Source organism: Oculina patagonica, chromosome 4 (genome assembly GCF_052425735.1).
Source record: "Oculina patagonica isolate OP01 chromosome 4, crgOcupat, whole genome shotgun sequence".
NCBI classification, from domain to species: Eukaryota; Metazoa; Cnidaria; class Anthozoa; order Scleractinia; family Oculinidae; genus Oculina; species Oculina patagonica.
The window spans coordinates 36,863,215-36,887,995 of NC_135761.1; the positions used below are offsets into that span (position 1 = coordinate 36,863,215).

The following is a 24,781-nucleotide window of genomic DNA, read 5'->3' on the forward strand; positions in this document are numbered from 1 at the left end:
TAAAGGTTTAATGCCACACAAATGTAAATTTTGGCTGTTCAAAAATCTGGTAAAATCCGTGACATAGTCTCTTTAAGGTAATTCACGTGAAATAGAACTGCTCATAGCTTTACAAACAAACTTTGCTTGTGGGTTTTTTATCTTAAGGTAACTTGAATTTTGAAATATTTTAAATGGGGGGGGGGGGGTCGCCGTGTTCGTTTAGGAGAAGGAAGCCCTTGTGTTTTCCACATAATTCCTCAGTAATTCTTTTGTAAGTCAGTACTGGCGAAGAACATGTTTTCGGTGATAATGTATTATCCTGCCAAAGAAATTGATCTGTATCCATTTTATAGAAAAAAAATGATCGCTACTCTCGAACTAAGAGAAAAAATTGATAGATCACCGTACTCGTTTTCGAGAACTGAAACGATGATTTATCTCTCTTGCGAGCCAAGCCGCGTAGAAAAAAGCCGCCATTTCGTGTGTGCGCGCTAATTACGCGTAAAATTTTCCGCAGTAAGGACGCGGAAAGCAATATTAGGGAATCTCCTGAAGACTTTTTCGTTATCGGTGTATGTTAACAAAGAAACCTTGATCAACCTTATATATTACCGCCAGCTAACTTGGTTTACAGCTAATTTGCTTCATTAACTACCTATGTGTAGCTACTTTAACTTGTTTACAAATACTACAACGACTTTTCCTCAACACATACCTTAAAACGTTTCAAGAAAAAATACAGCGTCTTGCACAAAGCAGGGACGTGAAATGCTATTGATGAACTGAACGAGTAACAATAATAGTGTCGAAGTTTCTCTACGCCTTATTGCACAATCCTATCAGCAAACAGACTGAGCAAAGACATCGCAACCAGAACTTTAAATGACTTATTGCTCGGACGAGCATCAATGGTGTGAAGACCTGATGAGGTATTGTTTGCAGTTTATTTGCGTGTAACGACTGTCGTAATAACTATCTTATGTAAAACCCCACGTTATTGCGATTAATCCCTATTTTACTGCAATAAAAGTATCGGGATATTTTATCGTGCCAGGGTTGTTACTAAATTGTATTTGAACTTCAATTGCTTGTACCAGAATGTTTTTAACCGACACCGGCCTGATTGTTCATTTAACCTCGGTGGCTTTGTATCAGACCTGTTTGTTGACAAATAAGAGAAGTCATTAAAATGAATTGAAGTAGCCATGGGCTCCTGAAGTAGCTTATTAATTTCATTGTTATACAGAAAATACGGTCGATGGAATTGTCATCTTGAAACCGACCACAATATCGCTCAAAATTATTTCTTTTATGACACAAAACTAAACAAACGGTAAAGTGAACAATGTGACCAGTTGTAAATTATGCGACACACGTGCTAACGGGCATGTCAAAAATGAGAATGGTGTAAAAGTGCGTCAAAGCGTAAACCTCGTTCGCACAATGAACACAAATGATTTGCTAGAAGCCCTAACTAGAATTTAATTGTTATTTTATTGCGCAATGTAATTCTTTTCTTTTGATTGACTGAAGGCTAAACAGCTATTCTTTTTGCATGAAAATGACTTAAAACTGCATTTTGCACAACTTTAAGTTAGTGTTTATTCGATCTTGCACATTTGAACATTTCACATATTTGTCACATTGTTTAAGCCCTCCATTCCATCTTGAATGATCGATATTTTCTTGAAAATTAAAAGGAAAAAATTATTTATTCAATAGGTGGTAATCCCACAGAAGTTTTATCCAGGCTTAAATAAAAAGGAAACAGCAATCATTAGTTTTTTCCTGCTGAGAAAGTATAACTTAAATATTTAACACTAAGAAACGCAGTTAACTGTTTCAACAATGACACTTTTTACAATTAAACAGGATAAATATTTTATATGTAACCAGCTAGTTGTTCATGGTCTATGAAATCTGCAAAGCACCAAATACTAGCAGAATTGTTAGTTGCTGTTAGTCGGAAATAAAGCGACGCGGTATAGAAACAGATTCTATTGTCAAAACTAAATAAACGGTAAAGTGAACAATGTGACCAGTTGTAAATTATTCGACACACGTGCTAACGGGCATGTCAAAAATGAGAATGGTGTAAAAGTTCGTCAAAGCGTAAACCTCGTTCGCACAATGTACACAAATGATTTGATAGAACTGCCCTAACTAGAATTTAATTGTTATTTTATTCGCCATGTAATTCTTTTCTTTTGATTGACTGAAGGCTAAACAGCTATTCATTTTGCATGAAAATGACTTAAAACTGCATTTTGCACAACTTTCAGTTAGTGTTTATTCGATCTTGCACATTTGAACATTTCACATATTTGTCACATTGTTTAAGCCCTCCATTCCATCATGAATGATCGATATTTTCTTGAAAATTAAAAGGAAAAAAATTCTTTATTCAGTAGGTGGTAATCCCACAGAAGTTTTTCCCAGGCTTAAATAATAAGAAAACAGCAATCATAAGTTTTTTCCTGCTGAGAAAAATAATCACCTAGTACAGTTTAAATATTAACACTAAAAACACCGTTAACTGTTTCAACAATGACACTTTTTACAATTAAACAAGATGAATATTTTATATGTAACCAGCTGGTTGTTTATGGTCTATGAAATCTGCAAAGCACCAAATACTAGCAGAATGGTTAGTTGCTGTTAGTCGGAGAAAAGCGACGCGGTATAAAAACAGATTCTGTTGTTTCATAACCGTTCTTTCAAACAAATCAATTACTATTGATACTGTTGAGCCGGAGAGGTTAGTAGCAAGATTTCTACGATACTACAATTTCATGTCAAAGTTCTTTGCTTTAACTAGGTTTTAAAGGTACAGATGGTAACTGCCGCAACATGTTTCTTCGGGGTATTTTGAATTTCATATATAGTTTGAGGAATCCTTTAATACTCTGGCATTTTGGCGGTTTAAGCTAGTTTTGATTGTCGGTTTGCTGGTACATTTGTGGTGTACAATCCGGCAACAAGTTATGGCGGATTCGATCTTTAATTTAGGAGGAAATCAAAGCGGTTTGTGGTCTAGGAACAACAATGTACGACTTCGTATAAAAGACCCTCTTTGCAAGCAGTGAGAGATAAGTCACTATATATAATACAGACGCTTCCAAGCAGAGATACAATCTTATAATTTTGTGTGTTAAAAATATGTAAATACAATACAATTATATGTTTTCAACTAAGCCGTTAAAATTGTTAATGACAGATCGCTATACCTAGCTAAAGAGCAACAAAAGCAGCACTTGCCATACGTTTTATTCTAACGTTCTGACAACATTTCTGCAATAAGATATATTTTTGTAATTGATACCCCAATACAGGCACTCTAAAACGGAAATGTCATCGAGACGTTATAATCTAAGAACAAGAATATTTCAGCCTAAAATTGGCGGAAAAAAAATAATACTAGTCAGCCTGGGCCGGAAAACAATATTCTAATTGAAAAAATAAAGAGTGTTCAGTAAAGTCCCGGTATTTTCGGATTTGACAATCTTTGGAAGGTCGCAATTTTCGGGTAACAAAAACGCGAATTATTAAAGGAACGGTACCCTCTTTTGCAATTTGGCGTGTTTTTAAATATTCCTTCACTGTTTTAAGGGGTTATTTTATATATTTAAATGAATTCCCATGGTCATTTCCTATGCCTAGTCTTGGTAAAAATCCGTGATACGTTTTTTTTCCCGGTTACAAAAACACGACTTCTTTGTTGACCGATTCATCTGAATAAAATAAAGACTTTTTCAATATGCTGAGACATTAAAGCGATAAATACTGTTTAAAAGAGTTTGTTTTGCATCAAAATATAGTTAACAATCATTCACCGAACTGTCAGTGGCTAGCGGTGGATATAAATATTCAACACTAGCCACCTTGTTTTAGTGTATGCTAAAACAGCGAGATAATACAGCCCGAAAGAATGATTTTTGACTGAATTTTCCGACTTTGATTGGTTCTAATTGATCACATGACGCGATAGGGTTCGTCTGCGGAGGGCACTATCAGCCCTTATAGTTCACCACTAAATTTTCTCCGATTCTGTTTGGTTTAAATTGATCACGTGACGCGATAGTGTTCGTCCGCCGGAGGGCACTATTTTAACAATAGAGTGTTTCTGTCTCGGAACTATCGGTCTGATAGTTGCCCCGCGGAAATTTGATGTTCTTAAAACAAATATTAGCCCGAGAAGCGAAGCTTCGAGGGCAAATATGCTAGTTTTAAGAACATCAAATTTCCAAGGGGCAACTATCAGACCGATAGTTCCGAGACAGAAACACTCTATTGTCTTTATTGTTCATCACTAAATTTTCTTCCGCGCGCACATACAAAGAGAGGGCACTATGGGCTGATAGTGCCCTCCGGCGGACGGGCACTATCGCGTCACATGTTCAATTTAAACCAATCAGAATCGGAGAAAATTTAGTGGTGAACTATAACAGCCCATAGTGCCCTCCCGTGAAAAATGCCCGGATCGATAGTGCCCGCCCGTGACTGTTTTTTGTAAACAAGCTGCCTGCAGACAAAAAGAACCAACCAAATTCACTGCATTTAGTGGGTTTCTCGTCTGGTTTTGTTTCGTTTGTTAAATTTCGGCTTTCAATTGAGTTTTTTATCCTCAAAAGTAAAAATAATTCACGATGCTTGTTTTTGTATGTGCGCGCGGAAGAAAATTTAGTGGTGAACAATAAAGACAGTAGAGTGTTTCTGTCTCGGAACTATCGGTCTGATAGTTGCCCCTTGGAAATTTGATGTTCTTAAAACTAGCATACTTGCCCTCGAAGCTTCGCTATTCGGGCTAATATTTGTTTTAAGAACATCAAATTTGCGCGGGGCAACTATCAGCCGATAGTTCCTCGACAGAAACACTCTATTGTTCGTTTTTGAATAGACGCGCGGAAGAAATTTTAAGATAAGATAAGATAAGATTTTATTTACCTCTCCAAAAATGTTTTTTCAGGGCAAATTACAATAAAATGTTAAAAGTGTACAGCTCAAAATCATTCTAAATATTAAAAAGGGTTACGTTTAAAAGGGCTCTATGTTTCAATAAAATTCTTCCAAGCGCGACGTTTTATAGCATCCTTAAAAATACTCAAACTATTAACGTCTGTTAGGGTCCTTGGTAGTTCGTTCCAAAGCCGAGTAGCTCTGAATACAAATGACTGCTGGCCTGTAGCTGTTTTGAATAGCGGGACATCCAACTTGTTTCGGTGTCTTGTATTGATAGAATGGACGTCAGCTCTAACAATAAATTTGCTGCGCAGATAGGCTGGGGCTTGCCCGTGCAAACATTTATAAGCCATAACAGCGTCTCTGACTTCAAGCTGCCAAGCAACCGGCAACCAATAGAGTTGCTTTAACGTAGGGGTGATGTGATCAAATTTCGTTGTTCCGGTGGCAACCCTAGCCGCAAAGTGGTGAACAATAAAAACGATAGAGTGTTTTAGTCTCGAAACTATTTGTCTGATAGTTTCCTCTCGGAAATTTGACGTTCTTAAAACTATCAGCCGATAGTTCCTCTACAGAAACACTCTATTGTTTAAATAGTGACAAGAGATAAACGCATTCATTTAGAATATTCTGTATCGTGCTCTCTTCAGTGACAATGCTGTTGCCTTTTTCTTGTAGATTACTGTAGCTTGGAGCTACCGGCAGTAAAAATAAAAATAAAAGACATTTGAGCTGAAGCAAGACACCTGACTGTAAGCCGGTCAGCAATAACTATGGTCAGACTGGCGTTGTTTTCTCTGATGGTTTTGGCATTTGCCTGCTTTGGTATGAGTAATTCTATTACGACAGAGCCTTATTAGGCGATATTTAACAGTTATTTACAGAAGTGGAGGTGGCTAGTGGTGGATGTTTACCGAGGCGCGAAGCAGCGTGGTGAATATCCACCGCCAGCCACCAATACTGAGGTGAAAAGTTGTTTCAGTATGTACTAAAACAGTGAGATAAATAATATAGCCCGAAAGAATGATTTTTGACTAGTTTTTCTCTTCAAAGATTAAAACTTTCTCGCGCGCGTTAGTTAACAATAATTCACCGAAGTGGAGGTGAACGTGGAGGATATTTACCTCGCCGCGAATATCCACCACGTTTACCGACACTGAGGTGAATAATTGTTTTAGTATATACCACGTGAATTGAATAACGAGCGGACTAAAATATCACTTTCGGTAAACAAAGCGACGTGCAAAGGCAGTTTGTTTCTCTTTAGCTCCTCGGAGGTGAGGTACATGGCTAATCACCTCCGAGTTAACCAATCAGCGCGCGCGAAAAGCACTAATCACTTGTGTGGTATATACTACAAAGGATATTCCGAGATTGAGACTGTATTGAGTAGCCAATCAGCGCGCGCCAAAAATGCTATCCGCTGTTTCAGTGTATGAAACAAATAGCCGAAATTGTATCGCCGAAGCGGCTCTTGCAATTTCAGCTTTTTCAAAACTTACAAGTGCAAATTAGTTCAAAACTGAACTCGAAACCGTATGATTACCTATACTCATTGGCTTGAATCTCTTTTTCCTGATATATTTTTAGAGGTCCAAGGAAAAATAACTCTGTATGGAGAAGGAGTTTCAATGTTGAATGAACAAGGTAAGATTTACGATGGCTTGAAAACTTCACGGATTTTAGTTGGTTTAATCAACGTTTAAACCAACGAACATCATATCTTGTAGGGCATAACAAACAGCACCACAAAAAAGAATGGTCCAACGTCTTTTTACGGACACCTCCCTATGACGAGGGTCTTAATGGGGGTATAGAACCTCGATAAAATTAACACTATTTTTTTTTGGCTCTGTAATAAAAAAACATAAATTTTAGGCACTTTACACTAACAGTAAAAAATTCACTATAACGGCAAATTTTATCTAGAAAGAATCAAAAACGGTTCCAAAAAGCCAATATTATTTTGGTTAGTAAAGAGGATCACTAGTAAGTATATGAAGACGTTTTCGGCCATTTTCCGACGATTTCCGATCACTTTGGAAGACTTCCGAAGACTACTGAATACCGCGGAGGACTGCCGAAGGTTTCCGAAGACTATCGACGATGTACGGAGACTACCAAAGATATCCTAAAATTTTAGAGGAAAAATCTGAAAAAATTTCTTTAAGTTCATGCGTAACTTCATCCGATTTTCGAAGAGCAGATTGTGTTTTTTTTTTTCACGAAAAACCCTCCAAACACTTGACAATATTTTCTCCGGAAACAGTAAACATTAACAGATTGGCCAATCTAACAGCAAACGCTAAAAAATATATCAAAAAATCTTAAAATTTTTATCCGTTTTGTGACAGATGTAAAATCCTGCCAAAGCCCCATTATTTGAAAGAAACTAAGATGAAAATCACTATGTTTGCCCATTTTAAAGAGTATCACAAAAATCATAAAAAAAATTAAGAATTTAGATGGTTCGGGGGGGCGCTCTCTCAAAAGGGGGGATTTTTAACCATGTTTCAAGGTCCATAACTTCGCCTCTGTTCATCTTAAAAGCATCAAACTTGGGCAAATGAATAATCTCACCATGTTTTTTTTATGTGGTGTTGTCAGGTTATCGATTGCTTAAAATTGAAAACTCGCCCCCGTTCCTTGCGCAATCACGGGAGGCCAATAACACTAAGCCTCATTCACACCCTCTAGTTCGGATACTGATTGAGACTATATACTCTACTTTTGTAAGACGGACACCTCTATAATATGGTCGCTCTCCCCTCCCCTCCAGGTTTGTGAGAGAGCTCCAAGAGATTCGAAGTTTAGCCTACAAAGTAAAAAACATGAAGATGGAGTGTTTCTTTTCCCTGGCTTCGTGTTTCTTGTCTTCGCCGCTATGAAACAAGTTCACCTCCCCTCCTCCACGAGTAACTTTGCCATCGCATACCGTAAAATTCCGCTTATAAGCCTCTCCCCTGGTTATAGGTCCATTTACCTGGAAAGAAAAAAATGCCTCCGGTTAAAAGCCTCATCTGCTAGATGAGAGTACCTAACATGGCTAAATGTTGCTTTATTATGACCCTAAAAAGCGTATTTCGATCAACACTGCCGTGGCTCGTTTCCAAACATCTCTTTTTATTCCGCTTATTAGCCCTCCCGGATATAAACCCCTCCGTTTATAAGCCCACCCAAAACCCCTTACGAAGTTGTGTAAGCCCAAAGCTAATAACCGGACTTTCACGGTATTGTTGAATGCTATAACCTTGACTTCTTAATTTGACAGAATTTATAGATCAGATATGTCCAAAGCCGAACAGTGACGAGCGAAAATACGTCCGAATCAAAACTGTCTTTGACAGCTACGTGTGGGCCGAGCCAATTGACTCAGGCGAAGGAAGTTATCTTCAAACCTTTTGCTGGAGAGATAGGGAAGGAAGAACGGAAGTCACAGAACCTGGGAAACGTACCACGTTCCTCGTACACTGCCAGCGAGCTAACAACCAGAATGTTTTCAGGTTCGAGGTTCTCAGTTCTCATAAGAACACTCCGTCCGGCTACTACTTCTACGCAGATCCAGATAACTATGAAACAGCTTTGGTCACTCGCAAGCTTAGCCCCGGGACTAAACATGCACACAGATTCAACTTCATTATTAAACGTTGGAGAGGTCCCGTGGTTGCCATTCAAACGCAAGGCAAGGCTGGCGCAACAAAGGAAAACGAGAAGAGTATGTGGTTGAGGTATACGCGGAAAGATGGCTACGCAGCGGATTATGTTTCAAGTTACCGTAAACAACAACCATTTCCAAACTTCACCGACATGTTCTCGTTGGAAGCAGGTATTGCTTAGTATAGGGGGAACTGTTTACAATATTCAACTGCCTAGCCTCATTAACATAAGCGCTTCAGTCGCAGATCGAGTTTCGAAAAATTTGGTACTCGCAGTTTTTTTGACGCGGGTTTGAAAACTCCAAACTTTACAAAGAATGTTTGGGCAATCGAAGGAATAAATGCCAGTTTTGGGAAATCTCCGTTGAACCACTCGAAGAGTTTCCGAATTATATCATCCAATCAAAAACCAGCGCGAGCGCTTACGAGTGCTTCGAAAGCAATCGAACAAATACGTCATGTTGCCAAGCAACTTAAGGACGGAAACCGCGGGCTCAGTAACTTCTCGGAAAAGTGATGTCCCCATCTATTGGCACTTGTTCCCTCAACTGGTATCGATAGCGATCGATAGAGATGTAAGAAGAAATGTAAGAAAACCGATTCGGATCAGCACAGGACTTCTTTATTAACACTCCAGCAACATATAGCTCATCTCTAGCCGGATTTTTGACTGTCACAGGAACGAGAGCTCTTCGACGTTCGTCCAATTGTTCGATAACACTAACATGTGTTTCTCTGTATACTAGCGAAACACAGGTAAATTCCTTCAATGTGACACTGAAATTTTCCTTTGAAACGCAGTGAACGTAGAATAAGTCGTTTTCCTCGAAAGCAGGAGCTTTTGAATCAAAACTAGTCCGGAAACACGCCATGGCGAACGCTTCTTCTCACTTCGCGAGAGCTGAATAATACTGACTGACTGATTAGGTCACGTACGCAGTGATAATATAAGATGAAACGAAATGCATCATGGGATACTATTCGAACGTCGTCTGTTTGCCACCCAAAATTTTTTCCAGTTTTGAAAGCTAATATATTTTTCTGTATTTATACAGGTAAAGAGTTGAATTTTTCGTCCTTTATTGGATATAGAAGGATGCCTTTTCTCCGTAAAGTCGTATGCTAATAAGGCAAAATGTAAACAACGCAAAAGCAAAAATCGCCTGTTGCAATTGAGCATCCTTACTGCGCCGAGATTTACGCATAATAAGCGCGCGCACTTAAGGTAGCGAGAGAGACAACTCGTCGTATTCTCGTCAACGAGCATGGTTTCTGTCGATTTGTCTCGTGTAAAAATCAAATTCTTTCCATACAATAAATACAGATAACCTAATTGTTACTTATTTTCGCGATTTTTAAATTAAAGACCCGCGAAAATTAATTTTAAACCATTTCTATTGTATTTTTATGCTAATTACGTATTTTTTGGCCAAATCGCGAAAATTAAGTCTCGCGAAATTTTTCCCGTTCCATTTTCGCGAAATTAAGTTCCCGCGAAAATATATTACAATAAGGTAGTTTCTATGTTATAAGAATAATTTATCACGGAAAATGCACTTCGTCGGTGCTCGCAGGTAGGCCTTTCTCGATTATGCTAGCATTTTTTTCGGCATTTTTTGGGAAAACGAGCATTTTTTTTTCGTTTTTTCTTGAAAAAGAATTGCTAGCATTTTCTGGCATTTTTCATGACTGTGATCCAGATTCAGCACTCAGAACTCAGAAGGATAAATAATCCTAAAGTTTCACAGCCGTTTTATTATTAATTTATTTTTTCTTCTTTTCATTTTTTTTTACTTTTATTTTTTTTATTTTTTTTTTTTTTTTTTTTTTTTTATTTTTATAAACAAACAATTATTAAGTATCACCTGTTGTTGATATGAGCATATAATGTAAGAGTTCGTACGTTTTTTTTGAAATAAAACAAAGCATTCTTTGGAATTCAAGTGGCATTTTTTAAAGACATCAGGCATTATTTTAGCATTTTTTTGGCTTTATGCGAGAATTTCTAGTAGCATTAAATGCCAGTTTCATTAGCATAATCGAGAAAGGCCTACTCGCAGGGAATCATTAAGAAATAATGCGATATATACAAGGTCTTCCTTCTCCTTAACAAGTATGGTAACCCCCTCCCCTTCTCATTTGAAAATTAAAGTTTTCAAGGAAAGGTTGAAAGGTAATGAACCAGTAGGCAAAGTTTGGCTGAAAAGCTATGTTCAGTTCTTATTCGGGGAAATGACATTAACATTGAATGGCTAGCTATAAAGTCCCTAGAGAGACAGTTTTAAATTGTGTTCACCGAAAATCTCAACATTGACATTTAAAAAAAAATCTTTATATTCGTTTTCTAAAAAACAAAGTCCATGGCCAAGGAGGTCTTTGGTTGCCATTTACTTTCAAAAAGTCCCCAAGTTCACTTTAGACCAAGAAGAAAAGAGTGACCAGTTGTTGTTTTTTTCCTGAAATTCAGTCGAACAGAATTTACAGGACATTTTCCCCGTTTTTTAGCTCATAGTTAGGTTTATATACATACACAAAACTTATTTATATTTAAATTTTTAGTTAACTACCTTAAGGCTGCTATTGTTAGCAGTTACTAATTTAAGCGATTTTACCGAGTTCGGCTAAAATCACTAAATTTAGTGCTGCCTCGCTAAAATTTGTCTCGGTCAAATTGTATACTCGTTAAATTTGAGTACCTCACCGCCCACCCCAATAGGAAGCAAAATAAGCATTGTCCACTTGAAAAAATCTTTTAAAAGTAAATGCCGGTGACTTTGTTTTTTTTTTTTTTTTTCTGGCAATGCAACTGTTCGCTCACTTTCTTAGCTGTATGTTCATTAAAAACTGGTTTACACGATATCACTAACTTTTTAAATTTGTCAGAAAATCGCTAAATTAAAAAGTCGCTAAATCTTGCTCTGAAAAAATCGCTAAAATTGGTAGCCGCTTACAATAGTAACTTTAAGGTAAAACAAACTGTATCTTCGAGCCTTCTTCACTGTGAAACTTTTCTTTCATACCAGTCCCCAGCGGGTGCGTATATGGCGCTTCTGAGCGCAACCCCGTTCGGGCGGCACCACATCTCACATTTCACCACGAGGAATGCGAGAGCAAGCCAGACAGGTGTTTTTGGTCAGATGGGTGGGATTGGACGTTTAAAAGGATCAGGACAGGAAGGTGCTACTACAACATATGTAAGTTGGCTTCTTGATTACCCTGACGCTATTGACAGAAATAACTCATCGATGATCAATGACATCAATTGGTAATCAATGAGTTATCGTTGGATAATCAGTTGATTAGTTTTTGATTATTGGCGATGATCAATGAGAAGGTGGTAATCGATGACTAATCGAAGCCAAATCGATTACATTGGTTATATATTTTGTTCGGTTGATTTTTGTCACCAAAGTAAATGTTCTTCGGCTTAGAAAAACAGCCGACAGGGTCTGCCAGAGTTTTTAGGTATACAGTACATGGGAAGTTCTCAAATTGGGTACACAGTATTGTTACCCTAAAATTGGCCTGTTATGGGTATAAAGTACACTGTGTTTTTTCAAATTTGGGTATTTTACATGATTTTGAGGGGAAATTTTGGATGTACTGGGTAATTGTTTTCCAGGTATATTGGTATACCACTTACCCGCGGGCTGACCCTAAACCAGTCACATTACGCACCGGAATAAGATGATATCGGCGAACAAGGAATGAAATCAATGACTAATCAAAACGATCCATGACCAATCGATACATTTTGTGGCCTTTCGATTAGTCATGGATTACTCATTGATCATCGGCGATCATCAATGACTAATCAACTGATTACCTATCGATTACCTATTGAATAATCATTAAGATCATTGAAGTCGGGCATTGGTTATGCCTGGCACAGGAGATAACTACTGGAAATTAAATAATCATAATGACATAATCCCCGTCCATATAGATGTTGTATTGCTTCAAAAAGGGGTATCTTTATTTACAATACTTGCCTCATAAGTATAAGCACTTCACTTTTTGATCAAGCTTCAAAAATGTCAATACTGAATATTGGAAGTACATGGTACGATTAACTCTCGCTATAAATTTTAGCCCAATGTATTAATTACGCTTTCTATGACACAGGTTTTAATAACTTGATATTTTACAAAGAATGTTTGGGCTCATTAGCGCTTTTGCCATCCAGAAATTCAGCAGTTTTTTAAGGCTTAATTCCCTTGTAAATTTCGCGCAAAGCGCTGAAAATTTCGCCGATAAACACGTTTTACAAGCACTTTAAATATGTGGAGTCTCTTCGTGTATAGCATGATGCCTCTCTACGCAAACTCATGTGTAACGAGGCAAAATATAAACAAAGACTTCAGCAAAAAGCGCCCTATAGAAAGAAAGACTAGAGGGTTCATTTTCCCATGTTACTTTTTAGTTTGTTTTAATGCAATTGACATAGGCACTTGTGCAGTTTTTAAAAGAGTGTCGTAAAACCAAAACCTAAATAATCACTGTGGCCAATCACAAAGGACACAGTCAATCCAGTGAACCAATCAAAACTCAAAGCAAGTATTCCTAGTGCTTTAGGAAGCCATACACGCGATTGTCGTCTTATTAACCGTCTATTGCGTACTTTCAGTACGCAAAAAAACGGTTAAGACCAAAATCGCGCGTATGGCTTTCCAAAGCTCACTAGAAATTCAAAAAAGTGATACCAGGTAAGGTTTCAAGTTTTAATATAATTGTCCACCGGCAAAAAGAGATAATTTTCTCAACTTTATTTCAAATCCATACAAGCTTTTATAATACATCCATACAAACTGTCATAGTACGCTTTGGTTACCTGTGTTCTTTGCTTCTATTTCTAGATTCGAGTTGTCACTGGCACAGAACAAGCAGGGCGATACCACCTAACAAAGCTTGTATACGGAACAATAAAAACTTATCGAAGTTATCGACTGTGTCAGCAGGCGAATGCGAAGCTGTTAACTGCTGCTTCGATTATGAACGAAAACAATGCTACAGACCAAAGTGATACTATGTTATACTTGTACATCATGCTATGATTAAGCCTATACAGCATGCCCTAATACTGATTAAAAATTTCACGAATAAATGAATGCGTATTGCTGTTTGAACTATCGCGATGCTGTGGTCTGCATAGTTTTACCTTGCCCTTCTTTTTTTTTCCGGCGAAGCATGCCCGCGGATCCCCTCCCCAAGTTGCCTCACACTCCCGCGTTCAGGTTTAAGCCCGTCAAGCCTCCCCCCCCCTTACTTAAATTCTCCCTGCGTGGTTTCTGCTTATATGTCGTACCAAACTTTGACCATCATAATTTTCTATTGCCAGACTATATTTTTATCCACTAGGTTAACCAGCTTGAAGTTTGCAGCACATTGCACTGCATTTTTTCACGTTGGAAAAGGTAGAACGAGATCCTAATATAGAGTTGAGCGAAATTTCGTAAAACCGTGGATGATACGATCTTGGGACACTTTTTCTGTCAACAGATTGTTTACTTCCTTCCTTCCTCCGTTCGTTTCTTTCCTTTTTTGCTATATTGTTAAGTTTCTTTTCGTTTTACAGTGCGAATACTCGAACCGGGACAGTTGGAACAAAGTTAACCAATCACAACGCTAATTGAGAACAAAGAATGGCGACCTTTTTTAGAAATGGACCAATAACGTCCAAGACCGCAAACAATAGATTTGCAACAAAATTTAAACAGTCAACAACATTTGAAACAGTTGCGGACCTCTCAGAAAACTTGCCTTGTATTTGATTGGATAGTTTCGATCCTAAATTTTCACTGACTGCACTGAATTTAGCGCTCGTAAAACCGTAATCAAAAGTTGGCTTTCACAGACTGAAAAATTCTTCAAAAGAAATTTTCTGATAAAATTGTATTGCTCTTCGTTGTTGATAGCACAGTAAAGAATAACGAAGGACGCTTTTATTCACGACAAGCGCGAAGACGCGAAATGGGATGAAATTGTTTCAAAGGACGTCTCAAGTGCCTATTCCGTCGTATGCAGTGTCTTATGTCGCATGTGAGCAGAAACTGAATAGAAACGTTCTAGATTTCATGTTTGGAAAGTCAGTTGTTTTCACTCTTCTAAGTTACATACTCGTGTTTGTTGTGATTATTTTTTGTTTCTGACGAAAGACAAGGCAAGAAAGATTTGACCTTACATATTTTATTAATGGCAATTTTGCTTTCGCCGCTTGAAATGAATTTTCTCCCATAAAAGTTTCAGTGACTTTATTTAGCCTGTGGTAATTTTATGAAACCACAGAAAGATTAAAGACTCAATGACGAAACGGAACAAACTCCTCTTTCACGAAAACCGTGAGTTTACAAAGTTGTAACAGTAGATAACCGACAGAAAATGAGTCCGTGAGCAAACAAACAAAAACAACATTCGACCTGATGTTTACATTTCACGTGGCCTCAAATCGTGTCAAAAAATGTTAAGTGGTAACTTGTGGACACAGTATACGGCATTGACCGACGATACAAGTATTCTGTTTTCGTGAATTTCAAAGTCATACGAAGGTGTAAAAGCAATTTGTTAACATTGGCGAGGAAGTTACTCGCATCGATTTCAAGCAACAGACAGAGCAAAGCTAGAGCGAAATGAAAATAATTACAGCGTGAATTTGATTTCACAGTCTTCATTTTATTTCCGGAGTGAAAATTTTCAAACAAGAGCAAACACAGTGTGAAATATTCAATTCACAACTCCTGGCCGTGAAGAGAAAATTCACGGTTCGTAGTTTGATTTGTAAACTTTTCGCGAAGATGATATTGTAACATACATCTTGTATAACTTGTCTAACTTAATCTATCTACGACCTCTTGAAAATTAAAGATCGAAACTAACCAATCAAAAAAAAGTCGAGTTTCCTGAGAGGTCCGCAACTATTTGCAAGGTTGTTGAGTTTTCAAATTTTTATGTAAATTTATTGTTTGCGTTCTTGAACGTCATTGGTCTGTTAACGAAAAAGGTCGACATCCTTTGTTCTCAATTAACGTTGTCATTGGTTAACTTTGTTCCAACTGTCCCGGTTCGAGTATTCGCACTGTAATTGTTCTATTTATCTACCCTTGAACATTTCTTTTTTTTGTTTGTATTTTAAACAATCTTTGGACACTAATTTGGCAACCGGCCCTGCAGTAGAGCGAAAACGTTCGTTCCAGATTGTGTTCTTTCCCAGTGGAATTTGCGAGAGTTTCATATTTACCATGTTAACGCTGGTAGGATTTCGAGCAAAATTTGAAATTGGACTTCCCGGTCTGCTTGCAGTTGGCTCCACTCTGGTTAGCTTGCGGTTGGCATCATTTGTTTATTGGGAAATAAACTATGCTTGTAGCCTCAGACGCAGCTTGGCTTCTATCTGTTCTACGTTTAGACTTCCAGGGAGGCCCGGGGTATCAATCTTATCGCGATTGGCATTGCAAGCTTTTTTCCAAGCTTTTTATTTCAGACTTTTCAGACTTATAAAATAATTCAGTGAAGTTTCAGTCCCTTAGTTTTTCGATTCTGTCCATTTTTTTCGACTTTTTTGTTTTGTTATGTTTGTTATCACAACCGCTTTTTGTTGCGTATATAACTGCGATGATTTATCTTTTAAAATTTTACTTCTTATTTACGCTTATCTACAAGACAAACCTTTCGGTAAACGAAAAAAAGTGACAAAGTTGCAAATCTTTTTTTTCCTTTTTTTTTCTCTCAGAAATACTTAAAGGCGCTTGAAGTAGACTGTAACAATAAGTACTTAGGGAAAGGGGAAAAGCATACCAACACTTTCAGTTTCAAAAGTCTGAAAGGTGCTTAGAGTATCATTAGAACAGCTCGAAATCCACAATCTTTAGCCTCGTCCCCAGGCCATACCGCGCTATGCGAGTGAGCGGAGGAGGACTGGAACCGAGCACGATAGCGATAGTCCTAGGCGAACTTTCCCGACAAGGTTGGTGGGTGACGACACATCCAAATTCGCCGGGGACGACTGGGGACGAGGCTGCACAATCCTGATATCAGTTTTGCGCCCATCTCCCTGTAATCCTGCAATCAACAACAACAACAAAACATCCGATTATAGTGCTTTGGTCTTTTTGTTTTTTTTTTTTTTTTCCCCCCCCCCACCCCCCCCCCCTCCCGGATCTTAGACCCTCTCTGCCGAATGACATTACTGAACAAGGGTAAATGTTGCTTTATTATGCGTTTTTAACTAAAAAAATCATTCCCTTTCATGACGTTTAAATTGCTTGTCGGTACGACTTTTAGTTTTCGGCACGACTTCTATTTATTTATTTACTTATTTTGGCACGACTTCAACTTTTTTTTTTTTCGGCATGAAATACAAAATGGACGGGGATTCGGCACTGCCTGAAGAAATTTGCAGAGTTTTGACTTCGTGTTTACCATAAGGTTACTATTGTTAGCGGCTACAAATTTTAGCGATTTTATTGAGTTGGGCAAGCAAAGTCAACTTTAAACATTCTTCTACAAATATATTCCGGTAACTTCGTTATTTCTGGCAATGTAAATGTTCGTTCAATTTGAAGTAATTAAGTTCGTTCTTTTACTAAACATTTGTTTCCATCGAAACTCCTTGTTTTTTTTGTACTTCTTGGATCTCTGTTTGAGCAAAATGGAGCTGCACAAACAGACATTTTGACAAACAAAAGCCACAACGAAGAAAGAAGGAGTTTCGAGTATTTAAATTTTCCCGCCAAACTTCAGGCTGAGCTCTTTGACGTCACGCATACATTACCAGTTCCAAGATGGCGGCGTTCAGTTGTCGAGTTTTGGGAAAGATTTCGTAGGGTTATAGTGCACATTGGAGGCTGAAATTGTGGTGAATAACATATCTTTGTATAAACTTTTTATTGGCGTAAAGAAAATAAATGGCCATTCTCGAGTGAACTTCTCCTTCCGTATTTACTCGAAAAAGCGCCCCCCCCCCCGAATAAGCGCGCCCTCGAATAAGCGCCGCATTTGGGACAAAAAAGATAATAAGCGCCGCAGTCCCGAGGCGGCGCTTATTTGAGAAATTCCGTTTTACTAGTAACAGCACTACAAAGCAACTCTAAAACAAACTTGGAAATTTCTTTTTCATCAAAAGAGATGTTTTGCAGTTCAATGTTGTTATTTCACCGCTCGCCCATTAGTTCTTCTTTCCAACATTTTTGCAATACGCAGCTCTGTAAATGTTGTGAAGGCCGTGAACTTTGCCAAGACAGCTAGCGCTACTTCTTTCTTCAGCAAGAGACGAAGACTGACAATCAAAAGACGCTATTTTCAATTACTGTAAAAGATCAGATTCTTTATGGCGTCCAAATTTTAAATTAGCGCCGCCCTCGAATAAGCGCCGCACTTGAGACGCGAAAAATTTAATAAGCGCCGCGGCGCTTATTCGAGTAAATACGGTAAATACAGTATAGAATCGCGACTTCCGGTCGTACTGTACAGATTTAAAAAGTTTAGAAATGGCTCAAGGTTAAAGTTGGCAATATAAAGGCCGTGACAAAAATTTGAAGTTGTGCCAAAAAACAAAAGTCGTGACAAAAAGTTGAAATCGTGCCAAAAATCAATTTAGAAGTCGTTTTATAAAAATAGAAGTCGTGAAACGGAAGTAAGTGGCCCTAACTGGGCTCCGTACGTTTCGAAACCTTTTTTTTTTCATTCTGGTTATAAGCCCTCCTGGATATAAGCTCTTCTGCTTATAAGCCCACCCAAAACCCATTACGAAGTTGTGTAAGCCCAGGGCTTATAACAGAATTTTACGGACTCGGTACATGGAAAACTTAGAAAAAACAACTATAGCCCGTGCGCATGCAGTCAGCGGTTGCCCATGATTTGTCAGCGCGTTTTGAAAGAATTTGTTAGTTTTTTTCTTTTCGTGAGGCAGCCACTAAAACGCCATTACAGATTTTTCAGCAAAGCAAGGTTTTTCTTCTAGTTAAATTTCATGACAAAAACCCCAGGAATTTTATAATAAAAAAATGTTTTTTAATTAATATGGAAATCCCTAAAATTTTCTCTTATACTCTGTATTTCGCGTTTAGCCCAATTTGGTCCATTGTGGGCTTTTGTGGCCCATTTTTCACCGGGAGAAGGGCTTTTCAGTCAGGGTCTCTTTTCTCAGTAAGCCCAAATCACAAGATATTCAATTGCATTTAAACTTCAGGCCTGAGTTAAACAAAGGATTAATAACACTTTAAAGTCTGTTTCCGAGCCAAGTGGCCCATACAGCCGGAGCTTACCCCGGTTTCTGTAGCAGAAGAAGTATTGCTACTCCCCCTGGATGGGATGCTGGTCCATTGCAGGGTTACCCCCCAGCAGTAAGTTCGCCGGTACCATAGTGGCCCATACAGGCCGGAGCTTATCCCGGTTTTCATAGCATTAAGCGACTATGAGTATTGCTACTCCCCCTGGATGGGATGCTAATCCATCGCAGGGTTACCCCCCAGCAGTAAATTCGCCGGTACCCATTTATACACCTGAGGTGGAGAGAGGCACTGTGAGAGTGAAGTGTCTTGCCCAAGAACACAACGCAACGCCGGAGGCCACGAACCCGGGCCGTTTGACTCGGAGTCGAGCGCGCTAATCATTAGGCCACCGCGCCTCCCACAATAACGCTATACAGATAAAAGATAAAATAAAAAGGACGTGGAATAAATAAACTATCCAGTAGAAAAGATGTCAAACTTTGCAATTTATTCGGGGTTCAGTTACGACAAGCTTCGACAATCAATCGGCAACTTCCGACAACGTTCGGCAGACTTGTCGTCAGAGCCGAAGAGTTCACACTGGCCTGGTTACTCAGCGTCACGTTGGCCACTTCGAATGTTGTCGAGCTAAGCTCTGGGAGTCAGTCAGTACAGATACAGCAAACAAGGACAGCATTTTATACCAGACAGGGCTTCAGGAAGGTAAAATAATTTGTTTGATACAAACTACACCTCATGTTGGGCAGTTTTGTTCGAAATTGTACGTTTTGATGCGACTATCTTGCTTGCAAACTGTCAAGCTAAGATGCCAACGGCGAGTCAGTGGTGTGACATTCTCGCATCAGTTAGGCGTGTGTTTTATCTTTTATCTTGTAGTCTTAAGTCGTGAGAGCATTCTATTGCTATTCTTAGCTGGTTTGTAGCTTTCTTAGTTGTTTTGAATCACGTTAAAGCCTGCGCTTTGTAATTTGCAGGTTAAAATTGCGGAGTTGATTACTGACAAGTACAATAACTGTATTCATGGAGTGAGAAATTCGATCCAATAAACTTTCTCACGTTTCTTTCGTCCATCGTAAAGGTATGTATGAACTTATATTGATCAGTGATTTGCTGATAAAGCGTCCAATGATTCGTTTTCCTTTAAAGCCAGCCCTGTTGGTTTACTAGCGTCTCTGCCCCCTTGCTTCCAATCCCAATCGCCACATATTTGGCACTGCTAGATGTTCATTCCACATTTACATAGTTCTTTATGGAGGAGGAAGGCGTCCCAGATTTCTCAATCAGCTTCGCTCTTCCTTGAAAAATCAGAAGGAAGGAAAAGACTTTGCACACATATGCTACACAAATAGTCACACCTTGCATATAAATTTAGCTTGTTTCATATTTAAGTAATTCCATGAAATGACCTGAAATGATTTATACCCGGCGTATCCAATCGAACAAAATCGAACCAAAAATCAATCGAATCCAATCGAACATTAATCGTTTGAATAGGTTTGGTAATCGAACAAAATCGAACATCTATTTTGCTATGAGTTCGATTTTCAAACCAATTGAACACAATCGAACTAAATCCGCTTTGATTTCGTTTGGAATCTGTCTTTTGATAAGTAAATCACGCAGGACTACATACATACATACTTTATTGACTTTCCCCCTGGGGGTTTTTCAAAGACAATGAAATAAATTAATAAGGGGTTACAAAATGTCGGTAATTGAATGTTCGATTGAGTACGATTGTCAACTGTTTGGTAACCGAACATTTGATTTTGTTTGATTGTCGACTATTTGGTAATCGAACGTTCGTTTTTGTTCGATCGACCAAATTTTATTGTGATTTCGATTATGATTGATTACCGAACCCAATCGAACGATTGGTGTTCTATTGGGTTCGATTACTGAACGTTTGATTGGATACGCCGGGTTTATATTGTTTAAACCATACAATAATAAAAGAAGTACAGAGAAGTGCAGGACAGTTGGAATTAGTCAGTTACACAAATTCCATTTGCAAAGGATTTCCATATGTTGCAAATAATATGTGAACTTTCTCTCCTGTTCCATTGGAAATTTCAGTTAAGATATTTTGACAGCATTTTGCAAGTAATTTGGCCCAAGTCTGACAAGCCCCTGATTAGATGTCTTACATGCCTCTTCTCTGTATATCAAATAGAAACGAAAAAGCAAATTGCACATTTATACACAACCTGAACATTTTCACTCGGAACAATTGTATCTTTGAAGTAATTTGGCTGACAAGGAAAATTAAGTCCCTTTTCAATCTGAGGGACAAAAACGTCCACAAATCCCATGTGGTTTATGAAGGCAATTGTGACTGTGGTGCCAAGTATGTAGGTGAAATACAAAGGAACTTTGGTGTATGGATTCAGGGTTCAAAATAGCAGCCGGCTGTCGGCGGTAGCCGGCATTCTGACGACACTTGCCGGCTACTTTTCCCCGAAGAAATAGAAAATATCATGCCTTGATCGGCCAACTGAAATAAAAGTTGCGGTAATGTTGAAGTAAACATTCCATATCAGAAAATAAAGCAGCTACAGGGCTAGAAAGAGCGACTCAATAGTTGCTAATGCGACCAAAATTTCGTCTTCGTCGACGAAAACTTCTGGTTCAGTTACGTAGTCGTCAATGTGGCGACTACATTTCTGTGTTAAGATGAATAACGGGCCGCCCCACCTTCTCAGGTATTGTGTCCCTCCAGAAAATTATATTGAAGATCTTATTTGCTTCTCAAACATTCAAAATAAGAAAAGAAGTCACATTGCTCCAATCCGTTCTTTTTCTTTGCCGTAAAATATTGTATCACTTCGGAAAACTTACAAATGGCCGACTGTGTTTGAAATCGCCCCAGAATGCATCTGGGTATGTCATGTATGCAGATGGATTGTGTCCCTTGAAAATGCATAGCTCTCTAACAGCCAGGAAAAAAATGAGCCTTGACAAAAAAAGCCGACAAATTCAGGCTAAAAACGAAATTTTATTTTGAACCCTGGGATTGATGAACATTCTGACACCACTAAGGTCTCGGAACCTGCGAGACATCTACTTGAATTCCCCGGGCACTCATTCACATGGAACATAATCACCGGGCAACACAATTGGCGAAAACGCAAGATCCTGGAGGCTTTGTTTATCGCTTTAAGAAAGCCAGAGCTAAACAAAAAGCTGCTAGCTCATCCAATCAATCTGTACCCCATGGGAGGGACTTAACATTTAAATACGAAACTACGCGGCAAACACTTTTTAACCCTGATGATGACTTAAGTCGAAAACGTTCGGTTTTATTTGTACATATTTTAGCGTTTTAACTTTTTTTAAATTCAAATAGTAATTGTTCTTGTTGTTTCTGTGTAGGAGATGCAAAATGCACTACAGGCTATATTCCCTCCAACGTGATTTCTCATGCCAAGATTTGGGAGCAAACAACTACTTGAATTGACACTACCGTCCTGATGCTTGTCAACCAGTAAGTGTAGTTAATTAACCTGCAATCCATAAAACAAAAAAGATACGATTGTAAAGGGCGAAATAAACAACCTAAAAAAAATAACCGTCGATTGCGAGTTAAGAAGCATCCACCGTAATATTAGAGTCAAAAACATCTTATGCAAAGATGGTTTAAATCTTAATTTAAGACGAAAATGTATCTTACCTCAGAACTCTTTATTTAAAGGATACTTGTCTTACATTTAGACGATTTTGTCTTACATTAAGATGATTTTAAAACTAACATTAAGAGAAAAAAAACCTCTTACCTCAGAAGCCTGTAAAGGACTATTAGAAATACCGATAACTTCAATAAAATTATTTCTGCGGGAATTTCTGCCAAACAGAAAAAAAAGCAAAATATGGGTAAGCTTGATATAACAATAATCGCATGTACATTCAGACTTGACTAGTCTATAATTTTCTCTGAAAGGTGAACATCTCCTTACACAAGTCCTCGAAAGTCCAGTGAGTGATTCTTATCTTTTTCCTCACTGACTCATAAACTGGCCAGGTATCTAAGTTAGTTTCTACTTCATCTCTATCGACTTAAAAAATTAAATACAAGGAAAATATCCACTAAATTGAAGTTAAAAGTAGCAAATACCAGTCAACTATGGTATCGCCTTTCTTTGACTTTTGCTGCCATATTTTTCCACATGGTATTCAATGAACACCAGGGAAGGCTGTTTAATTTCATTTCCAGTCTCCAAATCTACCTTCTTCTTGTTTCCTTCATGATTTCTACATTGTTCCTGCAGCAATCCTACCTAGTTCCTACAGGGTTTGTACTTGATTCCTTCTTGTTTACTGTATGATCTCTACGTTGTTTCTACAAGAGTGCTATGGAATTCCTACAGGAATTAAATCTTGTTTCTTTGCAATTCCTCATGAGTGCTTTAACAAAGATTCAGTACCAAAAACGGCACTATTCACCCGACCCGTTGAGGTAAAAAGTGATTGTCCACCAGACTTTCCCGAATGGCCCAGGGTGTATTACGGCATACTGATCATCCCTCAGGTATAAATATCAGTTATAAATATGGTCGTCACTGGGCTGATTTCTAACCCTTTCATGTGCAGAACTATTGGCAAAATTCACAGATTTTTACACTGTTACACATTTTTCATCATATCTCACCAACTATAATGCCCAAAGACTTCATATTTTCAGACATTGTTGACAAGACAATGCACTTTATTTTGATTGACAGATGTCATAATTTATGCATAAATTACTGACTTATGGCATAAATTATGACAAAAATTACAAAATATTAGATAAGCTAATAAAATGTCTATAATATTATTTTGAACCATCTTTTAACATGAACAGTTGGTAAATACAGCATAAAGTATGTGGATTTAAAGGTTCTAGAGAACAACATTTTAAAATTTCACTGAAATTCCATGCAATAATCAAACTTCTCATCACTCTTTCTTTGTCACTGTCTCTTGATTATGCAATCAAAGGAGCAGTGTTTCCTTACAGCGTGATAAACTAGTGAGATGTCTATAAGACAGCCGATAAATTCAGGATACTCACGAACAGTTTGCTCATCTCTTTGACCCCAAAAACCATTTCCATGTCTAACTGGTGGGTTGTCTTCCATGTCATTGTTGGCTTCCACGTCGCTCTCATCAGAAAATTCATCCATTTCATCCATATTGTTTCTTCCAAACCTTCGAAATCACTCAGCTCACTTTCATCGCCATCACAAGGTAGATTCATAACGATTTCAGCGACTTCCTTGGTTGTATATCGTCGTGCTGTCATTTTTAAAGCCCGAGAATTTTCTCATGTAACGTAGGCATGAATAAATTTGCGAAAACACTGCAAGGAAATTTGGGAAGGCTGTTTAATTTTGTTACAGTCTCCAAATCTACCTTCTTCTTGTTTCCTTCATGATTTTTACATTGTTCCTACAGCAATCCCACCTAGTTCCTACAGGGATCATACTTGATTACTCATTGTTTCCTTTGTAATTCCTACAATACCTTTACAGGAAACATCCTACCTAAATGTAGTTCCTACACTAAATGATTTCTACATTGTTTCTACAAGAGTCAGGAATTCCATAGGACTGGTTTTTCTTGATAATATAATGTGTAAGTTTCTATCTATTTTTTAGTATTTTATGACTAGAAATTTAACCATTTTTCCACCAGGGTGCAGACCAAAAATAAGTATTTTGCAAAATTGTAAAATACATTGATATATTTAATGTTTTGAAAAGGGTTTAGCTACATACATCATATTCAACTCAAATATACATTAAAAAATCATGATAGAACAACAGTAACAACTCATTGTTCCTCGGAAGCATGGGGAAAGTTCATGGTCTGAGCTTTTACACTTGTCCAAATAATCTTCGTTCTTTTCGTTGAATTCATCGCCAGAAATATCTTCCTTGATGTCAGAATTGTTCCGCGATCTCTCTGGAGCTTTGTTAA

The 24,781-nt window shown here is 38.0% G+C and overlaps 1 protein-coding gene, 1 long non-coding RNA gene and 1 pseudogene across 2 annotated transcripts; all 3 read left to right on the forward strand.

The window, feature by feature from the left end:
- The window catches only part of LOC144648402 (uncharacterized), a 210,110-nt pseudogene that overhangs the window by 33,400 nt on the left and 151,929 nt on the right, over positions 1 to 24,781 (forward strand).
- On the forward strand, positions 8,596 to 13,651 carry LOC144648399 (uncharacterized). The gene is made up of 3 exons (XM_078507973.1): positions 8,596 to 8,767; positions 11,621 to 11,791; positions 13,454 to 13,651. Exons 1-3 carry the CDS (start codon positions 8,684 to 8,686, stop codon positions 13,649 to 13,651), a joined length of 453 nt encoding a protein of 150 aa, XP_078364099.1. The 5' UTR covers positions 8,596 to 8,683.
- LOC144649909 (uncharacterized) lies at positions 19,420 to 22,284 on the forward strand. The gene is made up of 3 exons (XR_013569976.1): positions 19,420 to 19,525; positions 19,798 to 19,901; positions 22,196 to 22,284. It is a non-coding gene; the product is annotated as an uncharacterized LOC144649909 (long non-coding RNA).

Coding starts and splice junctions, on each gene's coding strand:
- LOC144648399 (XM_078507973.1), top strand. CDS start 8,684: ATGGCTACGCAGCGGATTATGTTTCAAGTTACCGTAAACAACAACCAT. Junction 8,768..11,620: donor CATGTTCTCGTTGGAAGCAG/GTATTGCTTAGT, acceptor CTTTCATACCAG/TCCCCAGCGGGTGCGTATAT. Junction 11,792..13,453: donor AAGGTGCTACTACAACATAT/GTAAGTTGGCTT, acceptor TTCTATTTCTAG/ATTCGAGTTGTCACTGGCAC.